At 44.0% G+C, this 24,183-nt stretch overlaps 2 protein-coding genes across 3 annotated transcripts in view; one reads left to right on the plus strand and one right to left on the minus strand.

Moving 5' to 3' along the window:
* The window catches only part of JAZF1 (JAZF zinc finger 1), a 331,623-nt gene extending 312,744 nt beyond the window's left edge, over positions 1-18,879 (plus strand). The window contains exons 4-5 of the mRNA XM_029925849.1: positions 9,012-9,181; positions 16,491-18,879. Of these exons, the coding sequence (XP_029781709.1) occupies positions 9,012-9,181; positions 16,491-16,667 (347 nt within the window). The 3' untranslated portion in view covers positions 16,668-18,879. The remainder of the gene's footprint in view (positions 1-9,011; positions 9,182-16,490) is intronic.
* Positions 18,880-19,331: 452 nt separating this feature from the next.
* The window catches only part of TAX1BP1 (Tax1 binding protein 1), a 66,484-nt gene continuing 61,632 nt past the window's right edge, over positions 19,332-24,183 (minus strand). For both annotated transcript variants that reach the window (XM_029925839.1, XM_029925830.1), the window contains exons 17-18: positions 21,037-21,119; positions 19,332-20,430 (exon numbers count right to left, since the gene is read on the minus strand). In XM_029925839.1, the coding sequence (XP_029781699.1) occupies positions 20,229-20,430; positions 21,037-21,119 (285 nt within the window). In that variant the 3' untranslated portion in view covers positions 19,332-20,228. The remainder of the gene's footprint in view (positions 20,431-21,036; positions 21,120-24,183) is intronic.

The raw sequence follows: 24,183 nt of genomic DNA on the forward strand, positions 1-24,183 counted from the left end.
AACTTGTGTTATAGATTAAATGTAGGTTTCATAATCATTGGGATCATTTGTATAATTTGTCAGTTTTTAAGGTATTTTCTTTTCTTTTTCTTTTATGGTTTATTGTCAAGTTGGTTTCCATGTAACACCCCATGCTCATCCCGACACGTACCCTCCTCCATGCCCATCACCCCCTTCCCCTCTCCCCCATCAGCCCTTGGTTTTTTCTCAGTAGTCAAGAGTCTCTCATGGTTTACCTCCCTCCCTCTCCCCAACTACTTTTGTATGGGTCTTCTGTTAAGTTTCTCCTGTTAGGCCTGTGAGTGACAACATATGGTATCTGTCCTTCTCTGCCTGACTTATTTCACTTAATATGACACCCTCGAGGTCCATCGTTGTTGCTACAAATGGCCAAATTTCATTGTTTCTCATTGCCATGTAGTACTCCATTGTATACATAAACGCATCTTCTTGATCCATTCATCAGTTGATGGACATTTGGCTATTGTTGACAGTGCTGCTATGAACATAGGGGTACACGTGCCCCTGTGCATCAGCACTTCTGTATCCTTTGGGTAAATCCCTAGCAGTGCTATTGTGGGGTAGTGGGGGAGTTCGATTGATAATTTTTTGAGGAACCTCCACACTGTTTTCCAGTTCACATTCCCACCAACAGTGTAGGAGGGTGCCCATCTCTCCACATCCTCGCCAGCATCTATAGTCTCTTGATTTGTTCGTTTTAGCCACTCTGACCAGCGTGAGATGGTATTTAAGATATTTTAAAGCTTAACAGTTTAAATGATAAAGTTCACATAATTTTGTTAAGATGTATAGATTTGACTGTTTGTAATTAACAAATATATAAGAGCATTTTATTTTTTAAAAAATTATATTTTGGGGGTGCCTGACTGGCTCAGTTGGTAGAGCATGTGACTCTTGACCTTGGGGTTGTGAGTGTAAGCCTCACATTGAGCACAGAGCTTACTCAAAAAAAAAAATTATAAGAGCACCTGGTAGCTCAGTAGATTGAGCATCCGACTCTTGATTTCAGCCCAGGTCATGACCCCAGGGTTTTGGGATTGAGCTCTGCGTTGAGCTCCAGGCTGAACATGGAACTTGCTTAAGATTCTCTCTCTCCCTCTTCCTTTCCCCGCCGTTTGCATGTTCTCCGTCTCTAAAAAAGAATTGATTTACTTAATTATATTTGAATATTTAGAAATACTTACCACATAGACTTCTGGATCTAAAAATGAACACTAAACAAAATACAAATATTAAGTTTTTTTATTAAAACGAAAAAAGAAGTCCTTTAAATATTAAAGTTCCAAGCAGTTATGACATGGAATAAGGTCATGATAAGGCACTGGGTTGCTCCTTGATATGGGAAGCCGTTAGAAGGTTTTAAAAGGCAAGTAAGATAATATAGTTTACTTACTTTTTCTCCTTTTAAGACTATAGGAGGTCAAGAGCTGTGTAATATTGAATCTCTTTCTACTAGTGCCCGAGAAGTATATTCCCTCATTAATTCATCCAACAAGCAGATGTCTTTGGCTCCTTAAGAGCATGCAAGCCCCGCACTGGGCACGTTATCAAAGATAACGGCCAAGCACTTCCACATAAGTCAGAAAATGTTGAGTCCTATGAGGAAAAGGTCGCTTCCGTCTTGGAGAGCCAGGACCATTTCCATAGTTAAGGAGCAGTCTGGGGAGAATGACATCCAGGGATAAGCTGAGGCCAGGAGCAAGGAAGTCAAGAATTTCCAAGGCTCGGCCCGTGGCCCCCAGCCATTGGCGTGTCTTCCGTGGTCATCGTAATGTCGCCAATTCATTTAGACTGTTGTTGCTGCAGCTTCTATAAAGTGGGTCAGTACCAATTAGAGCTAATTTATAATTATAAATCTATAAGGCAGAAAGGCAGCTCTTTGCTAATGTATTTGCCAGAATTTGACACCCCAGGAGAGTTTTAATTTGCTGTCACTGCAGTTAGCACGTTCGCATGAATATTAATGATCTGCATTCTAGGAAAACATGGGGTATGCTGCGCTTCTGGAAGAGGTTGACTTGTTTTCATCTATGTGCATGTCAGTGTTTTAGGTTTATGAATACAGGGAAGGAGAGCACCATAGGTGCTGAAATGGAGAGCAGGCCATGTGCACGGGGCGAAGGGCAGAGGGGCAGAGGTTGGAGGGTAGTAGACAGGGTTTGAAGTGGCTCCTGGGGCGAATGACAGTGAGCTTGCCAGAGGCACGCAGCAGGGCTCCTGGGCGGCGGCGTGGGTCCAGGTGGCTGAATCTGCGCGTGTGTGTGCACGGAGGCTCTAGGCCACCTTGCTTTTTCATGTGATGTGCGAGAAAAGGCCTGGTCTTTACTTCCTTTGCTGACAACCAGTGGGATTTTTCTGGCAACCCTGCCGAACGTTAATTGCCGTATCGCGAAATCCTCTCTGCTAGGTTGTGCCCATCCCCAAACTGAGACGCCACAATGGGCTCCTGGGGCTGCCTCTCTCGGCCACTGTCCCACCCACTTCAGGCCCCACAGGGGGTTGTGCAGTGTGGATGGGGGACGGCAGGCTGCGGGCAGCCAGCGATGTTGTGGGCAGTGCGCGGTGAAGTGACGTTTTCGTCTAGAAAGTGTCACTTTGATGAATGTCATTTTAAAATTCATAATGTCTTGGGGCGCCCAGGTGGCTCAGTCTGTTAAGCATCCGATTTTAGCTCAGGTTATGATCTCATGATTTATGAGTTCGAGCCCCACATCAGGCTCTGTGCTGACAGAGCCTACTTCGGATTCTGTGTCTCCCTCTTTCTCTGTCCCTCCCGTTAATGCTTTATCTGTCTCTCTGTCTCTCTCCCTTTCTCAAAAGTAAATAAACTTTAAAAAGCATTTTTTAAAAAAAATTCATAATGTCTAAGACAAAGGAGAGTCTGAGAAAATAGCTCCTGTAACTCTTCTTTGGAAGACTGGACTGTGACCACCCCCAGAGGACAGGGTCTGCCACTCGGTGTACAAGTACAGGGCAGAGCCCAGTGCTTTCCACCGCTCCTGTGTCCACCCATGTGTGGCTGTGAGTGACTGCACACGATGATATGTCCCTTTTCCTTCCTCTCCAATCACGTCTGTGACTGTGTGCCACGTCCTTATCTCCATCACACAGGGGTATTCAATTTGAAAATAAAGGAGCAAGGGGCGCCTGGGTGGCTCAGTCGGTTAAACGTCCGGCTTCAGGTCATGATCTCACAGTTCGTGAGTTTGAGCCCCACGTCAGGCTCTGTGCTGACAGCTAGCTCAGAGCATGGGATCTGCTTTAGATTCTGTGTCTGCCTCTTTCTCTGACCCTCCCTGCTCGTGCTGTCTCTCTCTCTCTCTCTCTCTCTCTCTCTCTCTCTCTCTCTCTCTCTCTCTCTCTCACACACACACACACACACACACACACACACACACACAAATAAATAAAATATTTTTTAAAAATGCCTTCCGGAAGCCTTCTCTCCCGGCCCACCAGCAGACTGAAATGAACAGCCCCCGTGGAAGAACTCGTGTTAGGACAGGCCCTCCAAGCCATGGAGTGTTGCAGCCAGAGCGCCAACAAAGGCAGTGACCATTTTAACAGAAAAGTGGCTGGGCTAATGTTCACCAGTGTGTCAGCGCTGATCTTACGCGTCCTCCATTCTTGGGGACCCTTTTGAGATGCAGATCTGTGAGGATGTCCCCTCTTCTAATAGAGAACAATGGATTCGTTGAGTTTAGACACCTGATCAAGCCAAACGATGTTTGTTTCAAAATACAGGGGAAATGTCTCCAAGTGCGTTTTCCTGTGCTGTCTGCTTCCCAGGTAGCACAGCTCAGGGTGCGGGATGCCACGGCTGGAATCCCCCAGACCAGCCAGCAGTTTTCACCTGTTTCTCTTAATTAAGGTCTGTAGGATTTCTCTTTAGTTGTCAGAAAGGCTTCCTCTGGGGCCTTCCAAACATCAAGTTTGGGGGGGGGGGGGCTGTTCATACATAGCGGGTGTTTTTCTGTTTTATGTCTGACCACCTTGCCCCTTTTAACAGGCTCTTGCTAGGATCTAGGGCTGCCTTGTAGAAAGGAATGAGTGAGAATGGGGAGAAGAAAGGAAGATGAAGATGAAAGGGATAAGCATAAGCTTTTCCTGCTTGGGGCCCTGGGCCAGGTAGCCCTGAGAAGGGAAGCCCTCCACACAGACCGCCATGGGCCAGCAGGGGGCGGTCAGCAGCCCATAAGTTCCCAATAGTTGCAGGATTTTGATTCCATGACCCAGTGTCCCCTGGCAGAGCTTTCTTTGTTTTGTTTTTAACTTTATTTATTTATTTTGAGAGAGCACAAGCAGGGGAGAGGGAGAGAGAGCCCCAAGCAGCCTGTGTGCTCAGTGCAGAGCCTGGCGCAGACCTCGATCCCACAACTGTGGAATCACAACCTGAGGTGAAATCAAGAGTCAGATGCTCACCTGCCTGAGCTGCCCAGGCACCCGCATCCCCGAGCAGAACTTTCTTCTTTTTTTTCTTTTCTTTTTGTATTTTTTAAATGTTTTATTTATTTTTGAAAGAGAGAGTACGAGCAGGAGAGGAGCAGAGAGAGGGACAGACAGAATCCAAAGCAGGCTCCAGGCTCTGAGCTGTCAGCACAGAGCCCGACACGGAGCTCAAACCCATGAACCGCAAGATCATGACCTGAGCCGAAGTCAGACGCTTAACCACCTGAGCCACCCAGGCGCCCCTCTATTACAACTATTAATACATTTACTTATTATTTTACCCTTATCCTTTTGTTTGCATATGTTTTGTACAGGAATATTTAGTGCATATATACCTTTTACAAGAAATACATTCCCACACGCTCATATTTACAATATTTTATTGATCGGGATCTAGGACCAAATTGTTGGGGGGTCACTGCTGGGAGAATCAGCCTGCCGCACCCCACCTTCCCGTAACGGGCGGGGGAGCTCCAGCAAAGCTCCCTCTGGACACTCCCAGGAACTCATGAAGTTAGTTTTGAAAACAGCAGATGCAGCAGACGTGACAAATGAATCACCTTGGGGTTTATTTTTGCTCCTTGGGAAGACATGAGGAAATGAACACGGCAGAGAAGAGAGGATTGGCCCAAATGTTCCTGTAACTACGGAGATAGCTTTAGTTTCAGGTTCCTCTTCCTAGAGTGCAAAGATGTTCGAGAGCCGACGAAGGGCGGTAGTTGTTTGCAGATGTTTTCCATGGGACGCCGCGGACCCTGCCGGCACGCGTCCCCGATGTTAACACCAGGCGGGTGCTGGCAGGTGCGCCTGCAGCCTGGGGGAAGAGGGCACCTGTCCCCACCTGCCGCGGGCCCTCTGGCTGCAGAATGAAAGACAGCCAGCAGCTAAGGACAAGGCCTCGCCTCCCAGCTGTGCACAGCTCTGTTCGATGGCAGGGTGGCGTTTGGGGTACCGGTAAGATAAGCAACAGAGCGCCCCCCCCCCCCCCCCCCCCCCCCCCCCCCCCCCCCCGCCCATACACACTCTCTTGCTCAAGAGTAAGGCAACAGTGGGCGGAATGAGGAAACGGCCTTTGTGAGGTTTCACTTGTTTGTGTACCAGATACTCCTTTCATGCTCATTGTGTGCCGGGCATTGTTCTCAGTATATTGTTTTCGTTTTTTAAATTTTTTTTAACTTTTACTTATTTTAGGGAGAGAGAGAAAGAGAGAGCACGAGTGGGCGAGAGGTAGAACGAGAGGGAAACACAGAATCTGAACAGGCTCAGCTCAGAGCCTGACGCAGGGCTCAAACTCACGAACCGCAAGATCATGACCTTAGCCAAAGTCAGATGCTTAACTGACTGAGCTGCCCAGGCGTCCCTTCAGTTTATTGTTCTGAAAAACAGTAACTCCACTATTCTTCACAGCAGCGTTAAGGGCTGGTTAGTAGTATTAGCACATTTTACAGATGAGGAGTCTAAAATATCAGAGAGGTGACATCACTTGCCTGGGGCCACACAGCTTGTCAGTGGCAGACCAGGGCTCACACCCCCATCCTGTGGCTTCCCTGTAGATGGGGAGGTGCTTAGCTCGACCCACGCTGAAAAGTCCAAGCAGCGCACTTGTCTTGCTGTGGAGTCCCCCTTGTATTTTTTCCTAGTGGAAATTCCCGTATCTTTCAGGATTATCTTAGTTTTTGATTGCTTTCACAACAGGCCTTTATGTAACGTGATCATGTAATGTTATCACAAAAATGAGGTTACGTTGTCTTCCGTTTTTTGAGCACTTACTATGTGCAGGTCCTCCTGTACCAAATGTTCTGTAGACATTAATCCTTAAGCTGCAAGGAAGAGATTTGTGTCCATTTCCAGAAGAGAAAATGGATGCCAGTAGCTCATCATGCAGCTGACATGCCCAGCCAAGACGCGAACCCACTGTGCACTGCCGTCTGTTACAGGATAAAATTAAGTATAAGCAGGTGCTTCATGACCCCCCGCCAAGGGAGACGGTTAATTTCACAAAGTGTCCAGAGGTCCGTGTGGTGCCCTGGTGCCTTGGGCAGGGAGCAGTTAGCCAGGGACCGTGCCCATTCATGCCTGTCATCCGAGGCTGGCGTGCACTCTCCCAGGCGCCCCAGCTCGGGTGATGAATTGTGTGGTCCTCCCACCTGCCTGTCCTGCCGGGGGCCAGGCGACTGTGTTCCCAGCACCAACCCCTCAGGGGCTGGCTCTCTTTGATCCAGTGGAGTCTTGAAGTTTTCTCCTCTGCTAGGCTTCATTAAGCCCTCCGTTGGTCTGAGGCTCCCCTACCCCCACCCCCGCCAGTTGTAAATGTTGTATGGTTCTTGGTATTCAGGTTAGCAAATTAGCCCAATTAGATGGGTAAATTAGTCACTCTAACTTTCCGAAGGCCTGCTGGAGAAGCTTTGTGTAATAGCATTTATAGTTTTCTAACAAGCAATTTAAAGGACACCAGCATGTGGCATTTGTTTAAGAGAAAAGTGTCCTAAACAATGCCCTACTTAAAAACAGATTTCAGACTTTGCTCACAGACTCAGAACCATGGCGGAGGATACCCCTGTGTTGTCTTGTACAAGCATTTCCAAATGGGTCTCTTATTCCTGGGGGCTACCGCCAAGCACCCGGAGTTCCTGAAACCCACACTGAATTCCAAACCGTTTGCCAGATTGTTTTTTCTCCACCAGCCAAGTTTCTAAATAGGTTTCAAAACAGACTGCTCTGGACTCCAGCTGAGTGGTAGATGATAAAGACCCAGCGACTCCAGGAGGTTGAAAGGGACCCCCTCTGATTGCGGCTGGCACTGGCGGCCAGGAAAAAGCAGGGAAAAAGCAGTGTCCCTTAATAGCTCATTGAAAATGCGTAAGCTCTTGAACCTCACTGGATTCAGTCTCCTCATGTTCTCAAAAGCAACAGTCCTCTCCCCAGCACGGAGCTGCCGGAGGATTAAACAAGATAATGCATCAACCCTGCCTGAAATACAAGAGGCACTCAATCATACTTGAAGTCTCTTCCTTCCTTCCTTCTTGGGTCCTTTTTTAAAAAAATTTTTTTTAACATTTATTTATTATTGAGAGACAGAAACAGATTATGTGCAGGGGACAAGCAGAGAGACAGGGAGACACAGAATCCAAAGCAGGCTCCAGGCGCTGAGCTGTCAGCACAGAGCCCAACGCAGGGCTCGAACCCACGAATTGTGAGATCATGAGCTGAGCCAAAGTCGGACGGTCAACTGATTGAGCCACCCAGGCGCCCCTTCTTGGGTCTTTTAAGTGTTAGCTTCAGAGACTGGCGTCCTTGTGCCTGGCTCAATTGGCTCTTCAAACAATCTTATTATTGCCTATTAAAATAAAACCTAATAAAAATGCCAATATTTGGTGTTGAAATAATTGATGTCACAGAGACGGACCGAGGAGCACCCAGGCAGGCCCCTGGTGCAATTTAGCCTCACACCTGGGGGACGAATTTCACAACTGTAATTGCTACCATATAATTCTTATTAATGTTGTGCTATAATTCCTATTTATTCCACGGGGCTTGTAAATGCATTAAGACTTGTCAACATATTATTTTACACTGTTTATGATCTTTAGAATTATGTCCATCAGGCTTGTATTGTGCAAAAGCTCACAGTAAATGGCTTTGGGCCTCATTAAGAAAGAGCAAAAAGCAGCTGCTTGTTGAAGCAGTTCTCCATCCCCACCGTCCTGAACAGAAGTCCGAGAAGCACGTTTTTAGTTCAGTTCCGAGCAGAGCTCTTAACGTCAGGAATACAAGGGAATCCCCTCCTCAGTCCGAGCCGGGATGGGTGCGCCCGCTGTCCCAGGGAATGCCGGGAAAACACAGGTGCAGACAGAACCCTGGGGACAGGCGTGGTAGGGTAGCGTTTGGTCTTCCATGAGCTGCAACCCGTATTCTGACATGACTTTGGCTCAGAGCTCCAGGTGTTTCTGCCCCCCCCCCCGGCTCCCTAGCTTCTGGTAACCCCTTTTCAGTTCCAAATGTCCTCAGTCCTCTCAGCTCAAGCTATAAAGAAAAAGATCTGAAATTTACCCCCACTGAAGTGTAAACATCTGTTCAGTGTAAAGTGTAACCTCTTCCCACAGGGTTTTGCTTTTATTACGCTAATACGCATGAAATTATGGGGACAGAATTCTGTCCACTGGAAACGTCAGGCATAGCTGGTGTGTACATGGTCGGGCAGGGGTGTCTGCCATCATTGGTGGTTTTCGGTTTGGGCCTCAGAGCCTTCTGGGCACCTTGGGAGTCACAGACTGGCCTGCCAGAGAATCAGGTTCAAGTTCTTGCTCAACTAATTGCCAGCCATGAGTCACTGGGAAACTCAGTCTGGGCTGTAAGGTGGAAAGGCAGGCCCCTCTGCCCCCAGGGCAGTCTCTTGTGCCTGTAGTGCTCCCCCAGGGCAGTGGAGTGGCCCTGTCTGGTCCCCCATTCCTCCCTGTCCTGGGGAGGGGGGAGCAAGGGAGCAAACTGGAGGGAACCGCAGGGCAGCTGCTGATGCCTCTTGCTCTTCTCTGACCCTGCAGGCAGCGAGTACGATGAGGAGGAGGTGGATTATGAGGAGTCGGACAGCGATGAGTCCTGGACCACAGAGAGCGCCATAAGCTCTGAAGCCATCCTCAGTTCCATGTGCATGAACGGAGGGGAAGAGAAGCCTTTTGCCTGCCCGGTTCCTGGATGTAAAAAGAGATACAAGGTAAGCGAGGTACCGCCACCTCCCTGGAGTGACTGCACGCGAAACAAGCCCCACGTCAGGTAGCAAGCAGCTCCTCCTCTCTGAGGCGAGCATGCAGCCCCGCCAGAGATGCACCCCCCTCCTGTGCCACCTGAAGGCCTGGTCCTCCCCGAGCCTCGTGCCTGGGCACACGCAGGCCCCTGGTGTCCGGGAGTTCGGCGTGGTTTCCCCTTTGCTCGTCTCTGTGGGAGCTACAGGTCAAAAGAGGGGGTGTTGTGGGTAGGAGGATCGTGTTTCTGGATAGTCTTCAAATTCATGTCCTATCAGTCAGCATATCAAGTGTGTCACCTGTTTATTTGCCAGACATCTGTCTCAGTGGTTGGTTATCTGCAGGTGGCTCCCAGAAGGCCACCTTGACATCTTAAAAGTAGTGGATGTGCTAGGGTATTTAGCTTTTATTGAGGAAGCTCTTGCTTTCTTCCCTTCCCCCCGCACCATCCCCCTGGCATGAAAGACCAGAAAAGGGGGCTTTGATATTTTTCTCACCAACAGCCCACTTCACTGCCCCATCTATATGGATGACATGGAGCCCGTGTCTCCGAGAGCCTGACTGGGTATCATGAGCAGCCAGGACACTACCTCTTCTGTTAAGAAAACTCAGAGAGACAAAACAGAAACACCCACAGCATTCAAGTGTCTGTCCAGAGGGCACTTTAAGAAACAAATCCGGGGCCCCTGGGTGGCTCAGTCAGTTAAGCGTCCAACTTCAACTCAGGTCATGATCTCACAGTCTGTGAGTTCGAGCCCTGCATCAGGTTCTGTGCTGACAGTGCGGACCCTGCTCTCGCCCTCTCTCTGCCCCAAAATAAACAAACATTAAAAAATAGATTTTCAACACTTCCTTGAAGTGTTAGAAACTCTTTAAAATCCAACTGTGAGACAGAAATAGAAAAGTCAGAAACCTACTTGTTACATTTGATGATATGCTAATTTACCCATAGCTCAGCAGATTTTTTTTTATAAAAAGGCTTAAAAGATGTACAATAGCATAAACACTTCTCCTATTGCTCTTAAATATGTCCCCAAACACTAAAAAAGAAAATGACTTTGGTATTTCTTGTGCCAGCCTCTGATATAAAAGCATGCGACACAAACATGTCACAAGAGTAAGTGGCCAAGGTTTCACCTATTCTATACCATTGCCATTTTAGCATGGCAAGTCCAGATATGCTTTGTGTAAAATGAAAACGGCATGGTGGAGGTGTGAGAATCAGGGCAGGGGAGTCATGGGGGTCAGACCATGACTCGGGAGTTACATATATCCGTTTTCTGTGTCAGAGGCATGGAAGGCAGAGAGTAGGAAAGGCAATGGCATTGTTACCTCGGGAGGCCGGAAAGCAAAGAGGTGGGCACCTGTGTGGCTCAGTAGGTTGAGCGTCGGACTTCGGCTCAGGTGATGATCTCAAGGTTTGTGGGTTCGAGGCCTGCATCAGGCTCTGTGCTGACAGCTCAGAGCTTGGAGCCTGCTTTGGATTCTTTGTCTCCCCCTCTCTCTGCCCCTCCCATGCTCATGCTCTGTCTCTCTGTGTGTCTCAATAATAAATGAAAATGTTAAAAAAAAAAAAAAAAAAAAGCAAAGGGATTGTCAGATAAGCTCATATTTCCAGAGGGTAGCTCTTGCATTGCAGAGAGTTTTCCTTCTCTATTTATTTCGAAGCTAGACCAAGAATTCTCTCATGGATTCCTGCCCTCTCTCAGATGCCCCTCTCTCCAGGCCCCTTCACATAGTTGGGCCTCCGTGCTTGGCTGTCTCACCAGTGTCCAGACACTGAAGGATGTCATGCTCATTGACTCTGTTAAAAGGAGGAGCAAATAATGACCCAGACTGAGGCTGACCCAAAACCATGAGGAGTGGGGTGGGGGTGGAGAGAAGCCACACCCTTTATTCTGGAGGGATGAGGCATCCCTTCCCTGCCCCCTTCATTCCTTTTCAGCCTCCCTCCCACCCCACCTCACTTCTTTTCCTCCCATTATTCTTTCTTGGGGTTCCAGCAATTTCTCCTGTAGTTTATCTACATCTGGGTTGCTAGGGACTTGAGTGTTCTTTCTGCACTTAAGGCCAGAAGAAAATTGAGTGAAGCTTGGGCTGCCGGAGGACCCAACTGACAGCTGTCCTGGGGCGGCAATCAGGGGGCCTGATTTCCATGAGGGAAGTGTGAGTTTCCTTTTCTGGGCCAGAATGCCAAGTACGGATACAGGGGACAAGAATAAACACGGAGCCACGTCTAACCGAGTGCTTGAGAGGAAGCGTGGTTCCTATTCCTTTCAAGCTTCAGTTTGACTCTTTCTGCTGGGAAGTTACTGGCCGCAGGGCAGTGGTGTGCTCTGGTGTAATTATTATTGCATCTTATTTCCTGCATGACTGTTGGATTGGGTATTGGTCTGGAGAAGGTTTAATGAGCGGGTGTGCTGTGGGGTCAGGCAGAATCCGGAAGTGTTGCCATCTTGTTCAGTCCCAGGGCTCTCTTCAGACTTGTTCGCTGTTGGCAGGGAGCCTCTCACCAGTTGGCCTCTTGGGCACTGACTCCAGAGCAGGGCGTCTTGCCATTTCCTGGCATTTGCAGAACAGGAAGATGAGGTTTCTAATGTTCTAGACTTCATACTGAGTAGGGCAAGGGAGAGAGGCCCAGCACTACAGCTGAGTCTCCATATTGTTTCCCAGGTAAATCCCCTGGTCTAGGTTGCCCCCTTCCCCCCTCTCTCCTTCAGTACTTTCTCATTTGAATTCCCCTCACTTCTCAAGGCACAGCTCAAATGCCACCTCCTCTGGGGAGGCCTTACCCGTGTCCCGGGGCTGAATCCCTGACTGAAGTTTGATCCCCTGACTTCCCACTTGCTCTGTTCATACCACTGGAGAGAGCACTTAACTAGCTTATCACCCCAAGGGGCCGTTACAGCTCACTGACCCTTCAGCACCAGTCAAGGGCTTGGACAAGTAGATACTCTGAGGATAAAGGAACAGAGGCAAAATGTGTGGGGAAGACGACGAAGCGGGCGCCCCCCACCAACCACCAGGACCCCAGAGCAGTGAGGTGATTTCAGGTTAGTCCCAGACTTCTTTCAGGCCCAGAATACCTGATCCTACCCACCTCGGTGCAACTCGCACTTTTCTTCTGACTTCAGGCGAGAGAGGGCTCCCCCAACTTGTAACTGGGAATGGCTTTACACTATGGGTTGTGGTGCTTTGAGGTTTTTTCCTTTGATAATTTTAAATAGAGTTGTTAGAATTAAGGGTATCAGCATCATGAGGAAAGCATGAGGAAGGCCTCTAATGTCTAGATACATCTTTTCCGGGAAGGCCACATCATCCAGTCTCCCTCAGTGGATCCAAATCTGCTTGCTTCTCTTAATTGTCCTATCAGAAGCCCTGGCGGGGGCATCACTGGCAGTCTTTCTGGATAGCAACTTGGCAGTAAATAATCAGAACCTTTAAAAAAATGTCCCTATTCTCCTAGAAATGCATCCCAAGCAAATCATTAGGGATGCAGAGAGTGGTGTACATGGATGTTCATCACTCTTACAGCCAGCACAAATTCGGGAAATAACTAAATTTGTAACAATAGAGCAATGGAAAAAGTACTGCCATCAAAATCCTCCTTTCAAAAAAAAAAACACGATGGGAGGATCTGATCTCATTTGATCCCTCATGGGGAAAATATTGGAAGGAGGTAGCTCAGATGTTCAATAGTGATTAACCTGTTTTTTATGTTCCTTTGCATCTTCTGAATTTTTGCAATTAGCTACACTGGACACAGATTTATTTTTTTTAATGTTTCTGACATAGATTGCTTTAATAAAGGGACCTAAATGATGCGATTCCCACCTGACTCATCCAGGACATCTTATGGGCAGCCTTGCTGAGTCCAGTGGGGGAGTGACTTGCATTTCAGCTCTCCGGCTGGTTTATTTTCCACACCAATATCACCACCCCCTCCAACCCCAGCTCATTTAATTTTTCCTTATCAAATCCCTGAATGACTTCTTCCTCTCCTTTATGTAGAGCATCAAGGCCTGCAGGAAACTGAAAGTTATGGTTTTTATGTCAAGGACATGTGTCAAATATTGTGCTTATTCGGGTCTGAATACTGCCTATAAAGATCAAATATTGTCAAGGACACAGTGGTCCAGCTTGGCCTCCAGACTTTAGATTTCATGATTTGATCCGGAGTACAATATTGAGAAGAGTCTCCGAATTGTTTATTGTCCATTGACTTGTTCTCCTCCCCCTCATCCGGGCAGGTAGTTTCTGATGGTAGAACCTGGCATGGAAGTGAACTGATGCCTGCCTCCCTCCCCAGGCCCTCCTTGGCACCTCCTCCCTGCCCTTTCCTGCATGTGCCAGCCCTATCACAGCAGTGTAATTTACTGACCATTTTCTCCAGATTGGAGTCTCCCAATCCTTCCCAACTTGTAAGATTTTTCAAAGACCACCACCTGGTTGTACAAAATTGTAAGTACCTAGCACTTCAGGTACGTGGAATTATGGGAGAAATGTGGACTCTGGAATCCGGCATCCCCTGGGCTCCCATTCCAAGCCTGTAATTTACCTGCTTCACTTACCTTCTTAGTGTCCATTTCATCTAAAACATGAGTAGTGGATAGACAGGAGACATCAAATACTCGGCATGAGAAGCTCTTCATGTTACGGACCTTCCTTGCCCTTTTAAAGATCAACTCCCTTTCTTTCCTCTTTCCAGAGACCAGAGGATTTAAGCATTTCATTTTCAAGTTGCCTGCCATTATTTGTTAATATTTCTTAAAGACCAAACTTCTTTTAGGATCTCTACAATTATACATGTCAGTGAATCTTTTTCATACCAAGTGTTAGAAAGTTAAGTAAAAGTTCCCATTGCTATCTGTGAATGAACAGACAGGGCAAATCTTGACTCTCATTAGAGCTTGTACTAACATTTGTGATAAAGGGCATCCCACTGGCACTTGTGAGCATTTAAAATCACAGCAACAAGGAAAGAGATGGGTAACGTAGGTTTTTTTAGGCTCTTTGGCCAACCCTGGAGAAGCCATGTGTTTCCAAACGTGCATTTTTCCAAAGTAAGAAAGCAAATGTATGGAGTCAGCAGTGTTTTCTTCACAGTTTCACAGCCAGACTCACAACACAATGTTTACATTCAAGCTAGGAACAGACCACAGACCTACTGAAGTCCCCTCAACCCTGGCCTTGTCCTTCTGGCGAACTCTGGATCTGGACATGTTGGGCTGGCTTCTTGCGGCCTTAGCAATTTCAAGTTTCAACCTTCTCACGTAATTAGTTATAAATGCTCAGGCCTGGACGGAGTACCGTATCCCTGTTCCTGTTGGGAGTTGCCATGATTTTTGGCTTGCTAGTCAAAGGTGTTTAGTTTTGGTTTCCTCGATTTTCTGACAGTGGCAGTGGTGCTGGGGCACAGGGTAAGGGGATTTTTAACGATCCATCTTACAAGTTCCCTATGGAAACAAGGACATGTAATGTTTGAGTCACCTTCCATCTATGGAAAAGGACATCTACTAAGTGCTCAGTGAATAGATCTGAGCATTTAATAAAGCGATGTTAGTGAGGGGCAGATGCAAACTTCTAGTATTTGTGAGCCAGGAGACTTCCTACTATGTTGTTACTTGTTTTTCTAATGTTTGTAAAAATTTTATTTCAAGTACCTTAAACTGTTACCATCTTTGGCGGTTCTGGGGTCGCCTGGCACCAGCTAGGTGCTTCTTACCTGGGTGTCTCAGGCAGTTGTGGTGGGATACACAGCTGGCTTGACTCCCATCTCAGCTTGTGCTGGGACAGCAGGAGGCGGGCAGGGCAACCTTCCCATCACCCTGCTGTGTCTGACTCGGCCACTGGCACTGCTCCCCTCTGTCCCCACTGCACTGCAGGTTCTCCCCAACATGTCCCTGAAAGAACGGGGAGGGGTTCCCTAGCCCCACATGGAGGGAGTGATGCGGGACGGTGGAGAAGCCTGAGCAAGGTGTTCTGGGCAAAGGGCTGTTGGCCCTTGTGCTTCAACTCCATGGACCACCATCAGGCTCTGAACGCTGCCAACTCGTTGCTATCTGGCACTCCTGGGTTCAACTAAGTCAAGTAGGCTTCTCTGCCACAGGTCTTTTAAAAGTTTTAATGTGCATTGTGGATCTCTGAGAAGGAAATGTAAATAGTAATAACCAGTGAACACATCTTAATGGCAACTCTCAACTTATTGCAGAATAAATCCACTCATGCTCATGGAGCATCTACTCTGGACCAGGCACTATCCTAGATGCTCACAGAATACTAGCAGTCCATCCCTGTACCTGGGAGCTCAGTAAGGACATCTTATGAATAAAGTTCAAGACTGCTATGTTGGAATCCTTCAGTTGGGCTTAGGACTAGGCTCGGTAGAATCAGATTCATGTAATACTTTAGGGAATAGCCCACTCTTCTGGTGATCTGCTCTCAACATCTTTGTCTCAAGCCCTTTCTCCCAAATGATGGACCTGGGAATTGAGAACCTATGCTCTAGTATCCTAGTTTTACTTAAATCTTCCATCACTCAGTGCCTGTTTCCTCACCATATAACTGGGATGAGCAACAGTAAATGAAGCCTGCAGAGTGATTCTAAGCATGGAGTCTTAGTAGAAATCCAGAAACCATTTTGATACTTGGTGTTTCACTTGGGATTTGCATGCCAGGTTTGAAGTTTTAACTTGTAAACATTGCTGAGACTTCCATAACAAGTGTTTGGCACGTAGCACATCAGTAACAGCTCAGTCTGCCTACAGGTGCTTATCTAACACACCCAACTATGCTAGCGCAGGACTTGGGCAAGTAGCTCCCACAGTGGCAGAGACCCTGACATAATGCAAAGTAGAAAACGGACAAAAATTGCAGGTAAGGTAGGTTACTCTCACCGTTTTCTGGAAGCAAAACACTAGGTGAGTTTCCATATCAGGATTTATATACATCTTGAACTCTATTGCCCAGTGTCTTTTGAAAGACCATTTTCTGGCCATCCTGAGGGTATGTTTATAAACTGTTAACACTCTTCCACGTGGAACAAGTGATCCAGAAAGGAAGCAAAGTTCTAGGCAGAGGAACTGTGCTTCCTTATGTACGTACTGTGTGTAAAATTTGTCAGAGGAACTGAGGCATGGTCTGCACAGGCCACCATCACACTAGACTGCTTGCACTAGAGCTCAGGCAAAGCCTACCCTGTACACACCTCCATCCAGATGTCCACTGTAATCCAGCCCGACATTTTTATTGCATCTAATCGGTGTTCTGTCTTCTCCACAGAATGTGAATGGCATAAAGTACCACGCTAAGAACGGTCACAGAACACAGATTCGTGTCCGCAAACCATTCAAATGTCGTTGTGGTAAGAGTTACAAGACAGCTCAGGGCCTGCGGCACCACACAATCAATTTCCACCCCCCGGTGTCGGCTGAGATTATCAGGAAGATGCAGCAATAACATGCTGGTCATAACTGTGCCAAGAAATCCTCACCAGCAGTTGCTGATTTTGAAAACAGCCACCTTTTTTCAGGGGAAGCATTCAGCAACCCTTTAAAGAATTAAATGCATGCTTTAAATTTTTTCTGTAATTTTGGAATGATGTATCTTTGTAGAGTTAATGATTTTGTACATTTGCACATGTAATCATCATACCCATTTTCATTACTTTGATATAAGGTGCTAAACAAAAAAAGCTCTAGGTTCTTCAGCACATTTCCCCCAAAAGAAAATAAAATTGAGGGCATGTTGCATATTATTTAGTTGTATTGCAGTGATATCAACTGGGGGGAGGAGGGGCTGGCACTGAGGTTATTTTTTCCCCCAAGATTGTAATGTGATTGAAGTTTTTCAACACATCAACTCACTATGTTCAAAACCAAAATAATACCTTCATTATCAAACTGGTTACCATGCCTTACATAATGGAGTTAGTATTTGTGAGTAGAAAGACTTTAGGTAATGGAAATATAAATAAGAATGTTTAACATAATATGCTAAAAGTATTTTCATATTTAAATAACATACATAAAAGGTGTGCTTTCTGTGTTTTATATTATCTTGCAAATCCTTTTGCCCCTTAAAAAGCTGAAAATCTTGCCATCTGACTTACCAATCATTTGTGTTCTAAATGGCATTTTTGTACAAAATAGTCTATTCAGTTCACTCATTAATTTCACACACATTCATGGAGTGCCTGCTGGGTGCAAGGGATTCAGTTTATGCCTGTTGATATTTGTGGACCAAGATACCAGTTTAGTGAACTACTTTTCCCTGAAATCTGTTAGAAAACACTTTGAAATACTTAAGTGCATATTTTGTGTGTGTGAAATTTAGATCTTCATCTTTAGGTGAAGTTTGAAAGCACTTTGTAGTTCTCTATTGCCAACAGATTCAATGTTTTATGTGTTGCCAAGTCTTGCAACCACTGCCCTAACAAACCTATGGGTTGCAAATAAGAAAATTCCAAGCACGTTTCAAAGAGAACTTTTGGTTTAAGAACCACCCCGCCAACTGCCTCTTCTTCTTCATGCTCATTGTTTTTTAGACTTTTTTTAAAGGCACTTTTCCCATCACACTGTAGAAGTCTGTTTTCCCATTTTAATGTCTGTTTAGCTTTATAAAACATTTTGCCGAAATATGAAATTGAGCCTTATTGACAATTAAGTGCTTCTTGGGGCAGGTGGTCAAAGAGTGACTAACATGATCTGTTAGAGTGACCTCCGTCTGGACCATTCCTGAAGTTTTTCTCACCAACAATACCATCATGCCTTGAGTGTTCTTTTCTCCCAAGTGCTATTCCTTAAACATGCAAGAGTTTACCAATTGCCTCGTTATGCAATAAAAACAGCTTTGAGGTGGCTAACTGCCCACAAAACTGGTGAAAAGCAAACTCAAACTGCTTATAAAATAACTTTCTTCCCATGTTCCCATTTGATGAACGTCTGACAGCTGGGAAGCAGGTGGCCCTCCTCAATTTTTCAGACAGTTTGAAAAGATGACAGTGCCGCTGGCCAGATGGGTAGGCTTCTATACTCTTACGTTGTGAGTTCCTCATAATGAAAGATTTTTAAGTATTTATAAAGACACTGCCCTCTAAAAAATTTCCTCAGATCTCTGAAGAGTGGTCTTGGTCCTGAATATACGGTGTTCTAGGTTTTAAAAGGGTGATCCAGACAATGAGAAGCAACTAGTTGATGCATAAGAAGGCCCCTACTCGGGTATTTCATATCTACCTATAATTGACCAAAATCTTTTTAGGCCAGCAATTATTATTTAGCTTCGCTCCTTCTAGTGCAAGAAATGTAGGCTGGATCAGTAGTTCAACAGCTAAACAGTCATAAAATAGTCATTGTGCATGTTCAATTTCTTTCAACTATAAAACAAATTCAATTTCTATTTACTTATTCATTGTGACAGTATTACTAAACAGGTAAGGATGGGGATATTTTGTTATACCGTGTATAGTGAATGTATTGTACTGTGTCTGTGAAAACTGTGCTTTAAATTATATTTTCATATGTTTTGTTGGGGACAGAGCACATTAAGTTTGAAAGCAACAGAGGTTTGTTTTAGAACTGAAGGCAACTTAATCAAAATTGCTGTCAAGAAAAGCTGCTTATAAAATGTAAATGAAATCATTTAAAATAAACTGCCTCTGACCCAAAATAAACATGGCTCTTTGTTTTCATTAGTGTCCATGACCACCCTAACATTGGGAGAATACTTTGAGGTCAGCATTCTCTGTCATTAACTGATGACGTGAGAATACTAAGGAAGGAAGACCTGGAGTCCTCACTGCTGCTGCCTTCCAGTCTGCCATATCCTGTTTTGCCCTACACTCCAAATTCTTTCAACAGGATTCCAACAATACAAAATCTGCTTTCAGAAACAAACACAAGCAACATGATGTGAATGCAGGTCACACACAGCACACTGATTATCAGGTTAACATCCTGCTAATTTGCTTAAGCTTAAATATTTTGAGAACTATAAAAGAAGCAAAATCAAAGTCAGTAAATTCTTACCATTCATACTTTAAGAGAAACAGTGTTCAGAAATTTAAGTGTTTTTACACTTAATGAAAAGCTATTGCAAATAAACCTGACAATGAAATTACACATCTCCAAAAATGTGTCCTTTTTAATGTTAATGAGAATACTACACAGAGACATAACACGCTGATCTGCGTTTATGCATCACATTTTTAATCACTTACTGAGAATCTTATTGCAAAGTTCTCCTCCATCAGGAAAATGTGGAAAAGTTACAGGTACATTTTCTGTGATTTTATGCCACAAACACCACTGTTCAGTAGAGCATTTCATATGAAACCACCACACTGGTGCATTCATTTGTTCCATTTTCCCATTAGACAGAAATACAATTTCAAGATGGCTTAAAAATAATCATTCGGGTCATTCTAAAATGTTTTGGTCATAAAACTAGCAAAATATGCCTTCTATTCCTAAAGCAAACATTTCAAATATAAAAAGGTATTTGCTGTACTGCAAGCATGTGATCTTACTCTACATGCAGCTGTGTTTTTAAAGAGGGCTAAAAAAAATCCTTTCGTGGGTTAAATTATGGAAGTTTCTATTCAAATAATTATGATAAATTTTTATTACATAATATTTAGTCATGCTCAATCAACAAGGTCAACAGAAACTTGTAAATATTATGCTAAATCACACACTCCACATATATATTCAGTGTGGTCACATTAAAACAATTCACTTCCTTTATTCATATAGTTTTGCAAACTGGGGAATAAATAAAGATAGAAACACAGAAAAGCTTTCCTTAAGCTGGTAAAATTAACCTGGGTTACACTTACATTTACTGATAAGCTAAAGATGGACTCTGACCCTAGTAACACATAACTCCAAAGCAGCACTTGTTCAGAAAAGTGTGGTAAGGGTGCAGGAAGGGACAGATGCCTTGTGGTCTCCACAGTGGTCTATTGGAGGTGACTTTTTTTTTAATTGTTAAACTATATTGCCAACTCATAATAAAAAATAACTAGTCAAAATTTAAAACATTCTGATCAAAATGGGTCTGCACATGCCTTTCAAAGCCCTGCTGGTCATAGTCAGGAGGGAACTGCTCGCTGCACATTGGGCACACCTTCCAGTGACTTTCAACGTGTTCTTCAAATTTGCTCTGATCATAGTTGGGAGGGAACATTAATTCACAGAGGGGACACTTCTTGTGAACATCAAAGCTTGAAGAAACAGAAAAATGAAAGAATTACATATTTCTAAGTAAATTTCTAACAACAATCTTCAGGATAAATATTACATTTATCTACATAAGCTGATATTCACACTAAACAACTTAGCTTGACAATCTTCAGTTACTCGAGAAACCTCTTTCTGCTTCTAAATGCTTGCTACTGACAATTACGTAAACCACTGATAAAGCCCTCTCAACTGAGTTTTACAATTAGATTAAAAACTTTTTCCTTAAGCCCCAAAATGCAATCACGTTATATAAAAAAATCAGTGACAAGAATTCCTTAATTTTTAACAGCAAATGCCTTTTGTAAAACTATAAAGGTTAACAGAATTTATCATTTCCCTACAGAATTCATTCAGTTGAACCACTACGAGTATTCACAAGCACGGGTTCTCCAAGGACTGCACGCATCAGAATCTCCTGGAAAGCACGTTAAAACACATACTGCTGGGACCCACGCCAAGGGGTTTGGGTTGAGACGGTCCAGGGCACAGCCCTGATCATATGCATTTCTAAAAACTTTCCAGGGACCATACTTTGAGAACCACTCATCTACATAATCCAAACTCTACACAAGAAAGAGAAAAATTACCTGGAATCAAAGCAAAAGCCTGTTCCATGTCCACGTAAATGCTGAGTTGAAGGATCAGTAGCAGTGGGCTCGTGCTCATCTTCCTAGGCAAAAAATAATTTTCCAACTTTTGAGAAGAGTAAAACTTAATGTTAATTCAACCATAGTATAGTATAAAGGAATTAAGATTATACTTCTTAAAATTTTACTTGTTACCAATTAGTTTTTCACATAAAGGTTTAAAAGTCAATTTTAAAACCATTCACTATGGGGTGCCTGGGTGGCTCACTCAGTTAAGTGTGCAACTTCAGCTCAGATCACAAGCTCAAGGCTTGTGGGTTTGAGCCCTGTGTCAGGCTCTGTGCTGACAGGTTGGAGCCTGCCTACTAAGAATTCTGTGTCTCCCTCTCTCTGTGTCCCCTCTCGAAAATACACATTAAAAAAAAAAATAGCAAAACCTAAAAGCATTCACTATGGCCTAAGTCTTATCTTCTTGAAAGAAAACGCAGTATTTAGAACACAGAATGTACCACACCTGTATGTGTATATATATATATATATATATATATGAATAAAGTATAGGTCCACAGACTTGTTTAAACCTATTACATGTACAAAACCCTTTGACTTTTTATCTTTCCATACACTGAGTAACCAGTTTCATAAAAATCTTAAGACTGTGATATTTTTCCTAATATCCTAATTCCGTAAATTTATAACATACATCCCATCACATGGTACACAGAAATTATCAAGGAAAATTAGGAAAACACAAGTTGGCATGCATGTTCTTGGGCACACACACACACACACACCCCCAAACTGGAAAACTATGTTAAAACACAGAATGTACCAAACTACAGGCCTCAAAACCCTGTTGTGAAAGAAGGAAATTCAGTATTAAGTATCTAACAGACTGCCAAGGAAGATTACTAAAAATCTACAAATCAGTTTGAATCAAAGAAAATGCTGGCTTGGATTTTCATGCCCACATCCCTGTGATCACTTTTTAGAGATCTGTATGAGCTACATCAACAGCCATATACAGATTCATTTCACATCAAAAGCCAGCCACATCATTATCAAGTACCCACACGCTTTCTTCCTCTGAGCAGCAGCTAACTGCTCTGAGTCCTGAACAGCATGTGAACAGGCGCATGAGGCACTGATGAGCGTCCTTGTACTGCTGGATAGTTATGCCTGTTCCAGAGAAACTACAGATGGGCTAAGTAGTTAAGTCGGTCATGGGAAAAGGTACGAACAAAGTGTATATACAGTGTGAAATTTGAAGGAAACAAAAGACAAATTCAGTTCTCTTATCAGAGGTGGGAGGTCAGAGAGGTTACCTGGCTTTTACTCTGACAGATTACTGCTTCCTAAATGGTCCAAGAGAGGGTGAGGGAGATTTTTTTTTTTCATATTCATCAGGAGATAATAGTTTCGTTTATTTATGATTCAATGTTAAATAATACACTGTGTACATATTTTTTCAGGGTAGTAACATTAAAATAATCCCAATTTCCTTTATTCGTAAAGTTTTCAAACTGGGAATAGATACAAACACAGAGAAACAACTTCTAATCTTTACTAAGATTAAAAGAAGTGGGGTGCCTGGGTGGCTCAGTTGGTTAAGCCTCCGACTTGGGCTCAGGTCGGATCTCACGTTCGTGGGTTCAAACCTCGCGTCAGGCTCTGTGCTGACAGCTAGCTCAGAGCCTGGAGCCTGCTTCCATTTCTGTGTCTCCTTCTCTCTCTGCCCCTCCCCTTCTCATGCTCTGTCTCTGTCTGTATCAAAAATAAATAAAACATTTAAAAAAAAATTTTTTTAAGATTAAAAGAAGTTACATTTACTGGTAAGTTGAAGACTGACCTTGACCCAAACTCAAAGTAGCTCTTGGTCAGAAAAATGTGGTAGAGGGTGCATGGAAGTGATACCTTGTGGTCTCCATCGTGGCCTATTTGAGATGATTTTAACTGCTAAACTGTATTACTAACTCAAAATAAAATGTAGTCAAAGTTTAAAACATTCTGATCATAATGAGTCTGCACATGCTTTTCAATCCCCTGGTGGTCACAGTCAAGAGAAAACTGCTCACTGCACAAAAACAAGATAAATATAACCTAATGAGGGACGGATAAATTGGGGGAATATACGACTTTATATACTTCAAGAATACGTAGTCTTCAAGTAACTAAAATCCAGAGAGCTTTTAAACCTGTAGTTACAAAAGAGGTAAGATGATACAGTGGTTGGGTCTGCTAAACCTAGTTATTTAGGACAATAAATTTTGATTCTGTGCCACATTAGCTGCCAGATTTAGGGCTTCCAGCAGCAATATTTGAACAATGAATCTGCTTAACGAACTACATATGAAATAATGAACACAATTTCCCCAATTATCTTGGAAAAAGCATAACTTCAAACTTTGAAATGCTAAGAAAATAATGGAAAAGAAAAAAAGAAAGGTCTTGATGCCTGACTATCAAAATTCTTGATGACAGATATTTACAATAAAATTTAACCTTAGGACCCAAAAATCTCATATCCTTTTTATCCTGTTTTGGAATAATTTAGAGCCTACACCAATTTAGTGCTTCCATGAGCCAGCTAACACGACGTGTCTGTTGCTCAAGTGCTAGACTTAGACCAACCTAATCTGGTACGTTAGACTTTAGGCAAAAGGGAGGGAAGGAACTCCTACTTTTTTTTTTTTTTTTTTTTTACCTTTATACTTCCTCAAGCCATGTATAATTTGATAATGATAACCCTATTATTCTGTATCTTCCAACCACCCATTACCTAATAAAAAAGGGAAATGGGACTGAAGAGTAGAATTCTATATGTTATAATGAGACAAAAGTGCTCATGAACTAAGAAAAATCACCTACTCAGAGAGTAACTGCAAACCAGAGAGTCGGTTATAAGTGCTGTGAGTAGCCAATTCATACAAAGGCTTATGATCCTGACATGGAAAATCACAGAATTTTTTCACTCACAAATGCATTTATTCTATTTTACTCATCAAGCTTGGTTAATTAATTTCCAAAACCATACTAAAGATAACAAATTAGACTGAAAAGTAAGGCTATTCAGGCAGGCCTACTGTCAGCAACACAAAATGGCCACTAGTAAAAAGCAGACAAGAACTCCCAAACATCCAGTAATAT

The sequence above is a fragment of the Suricata suricatta genome, chromosome 2, assembly GCF_006229205.1.
Source record: "Suricata suricatta isolate VVHF042 chromosome 2, meerkat_22Aug2017_6uvM2_HiC, whole genome shotgun sequence".
NCBI lineage: Eukaryota > Metazoa > Chordata > Mammalia > Carnivora > Herpestidae > Suricata > Suricata suricatta.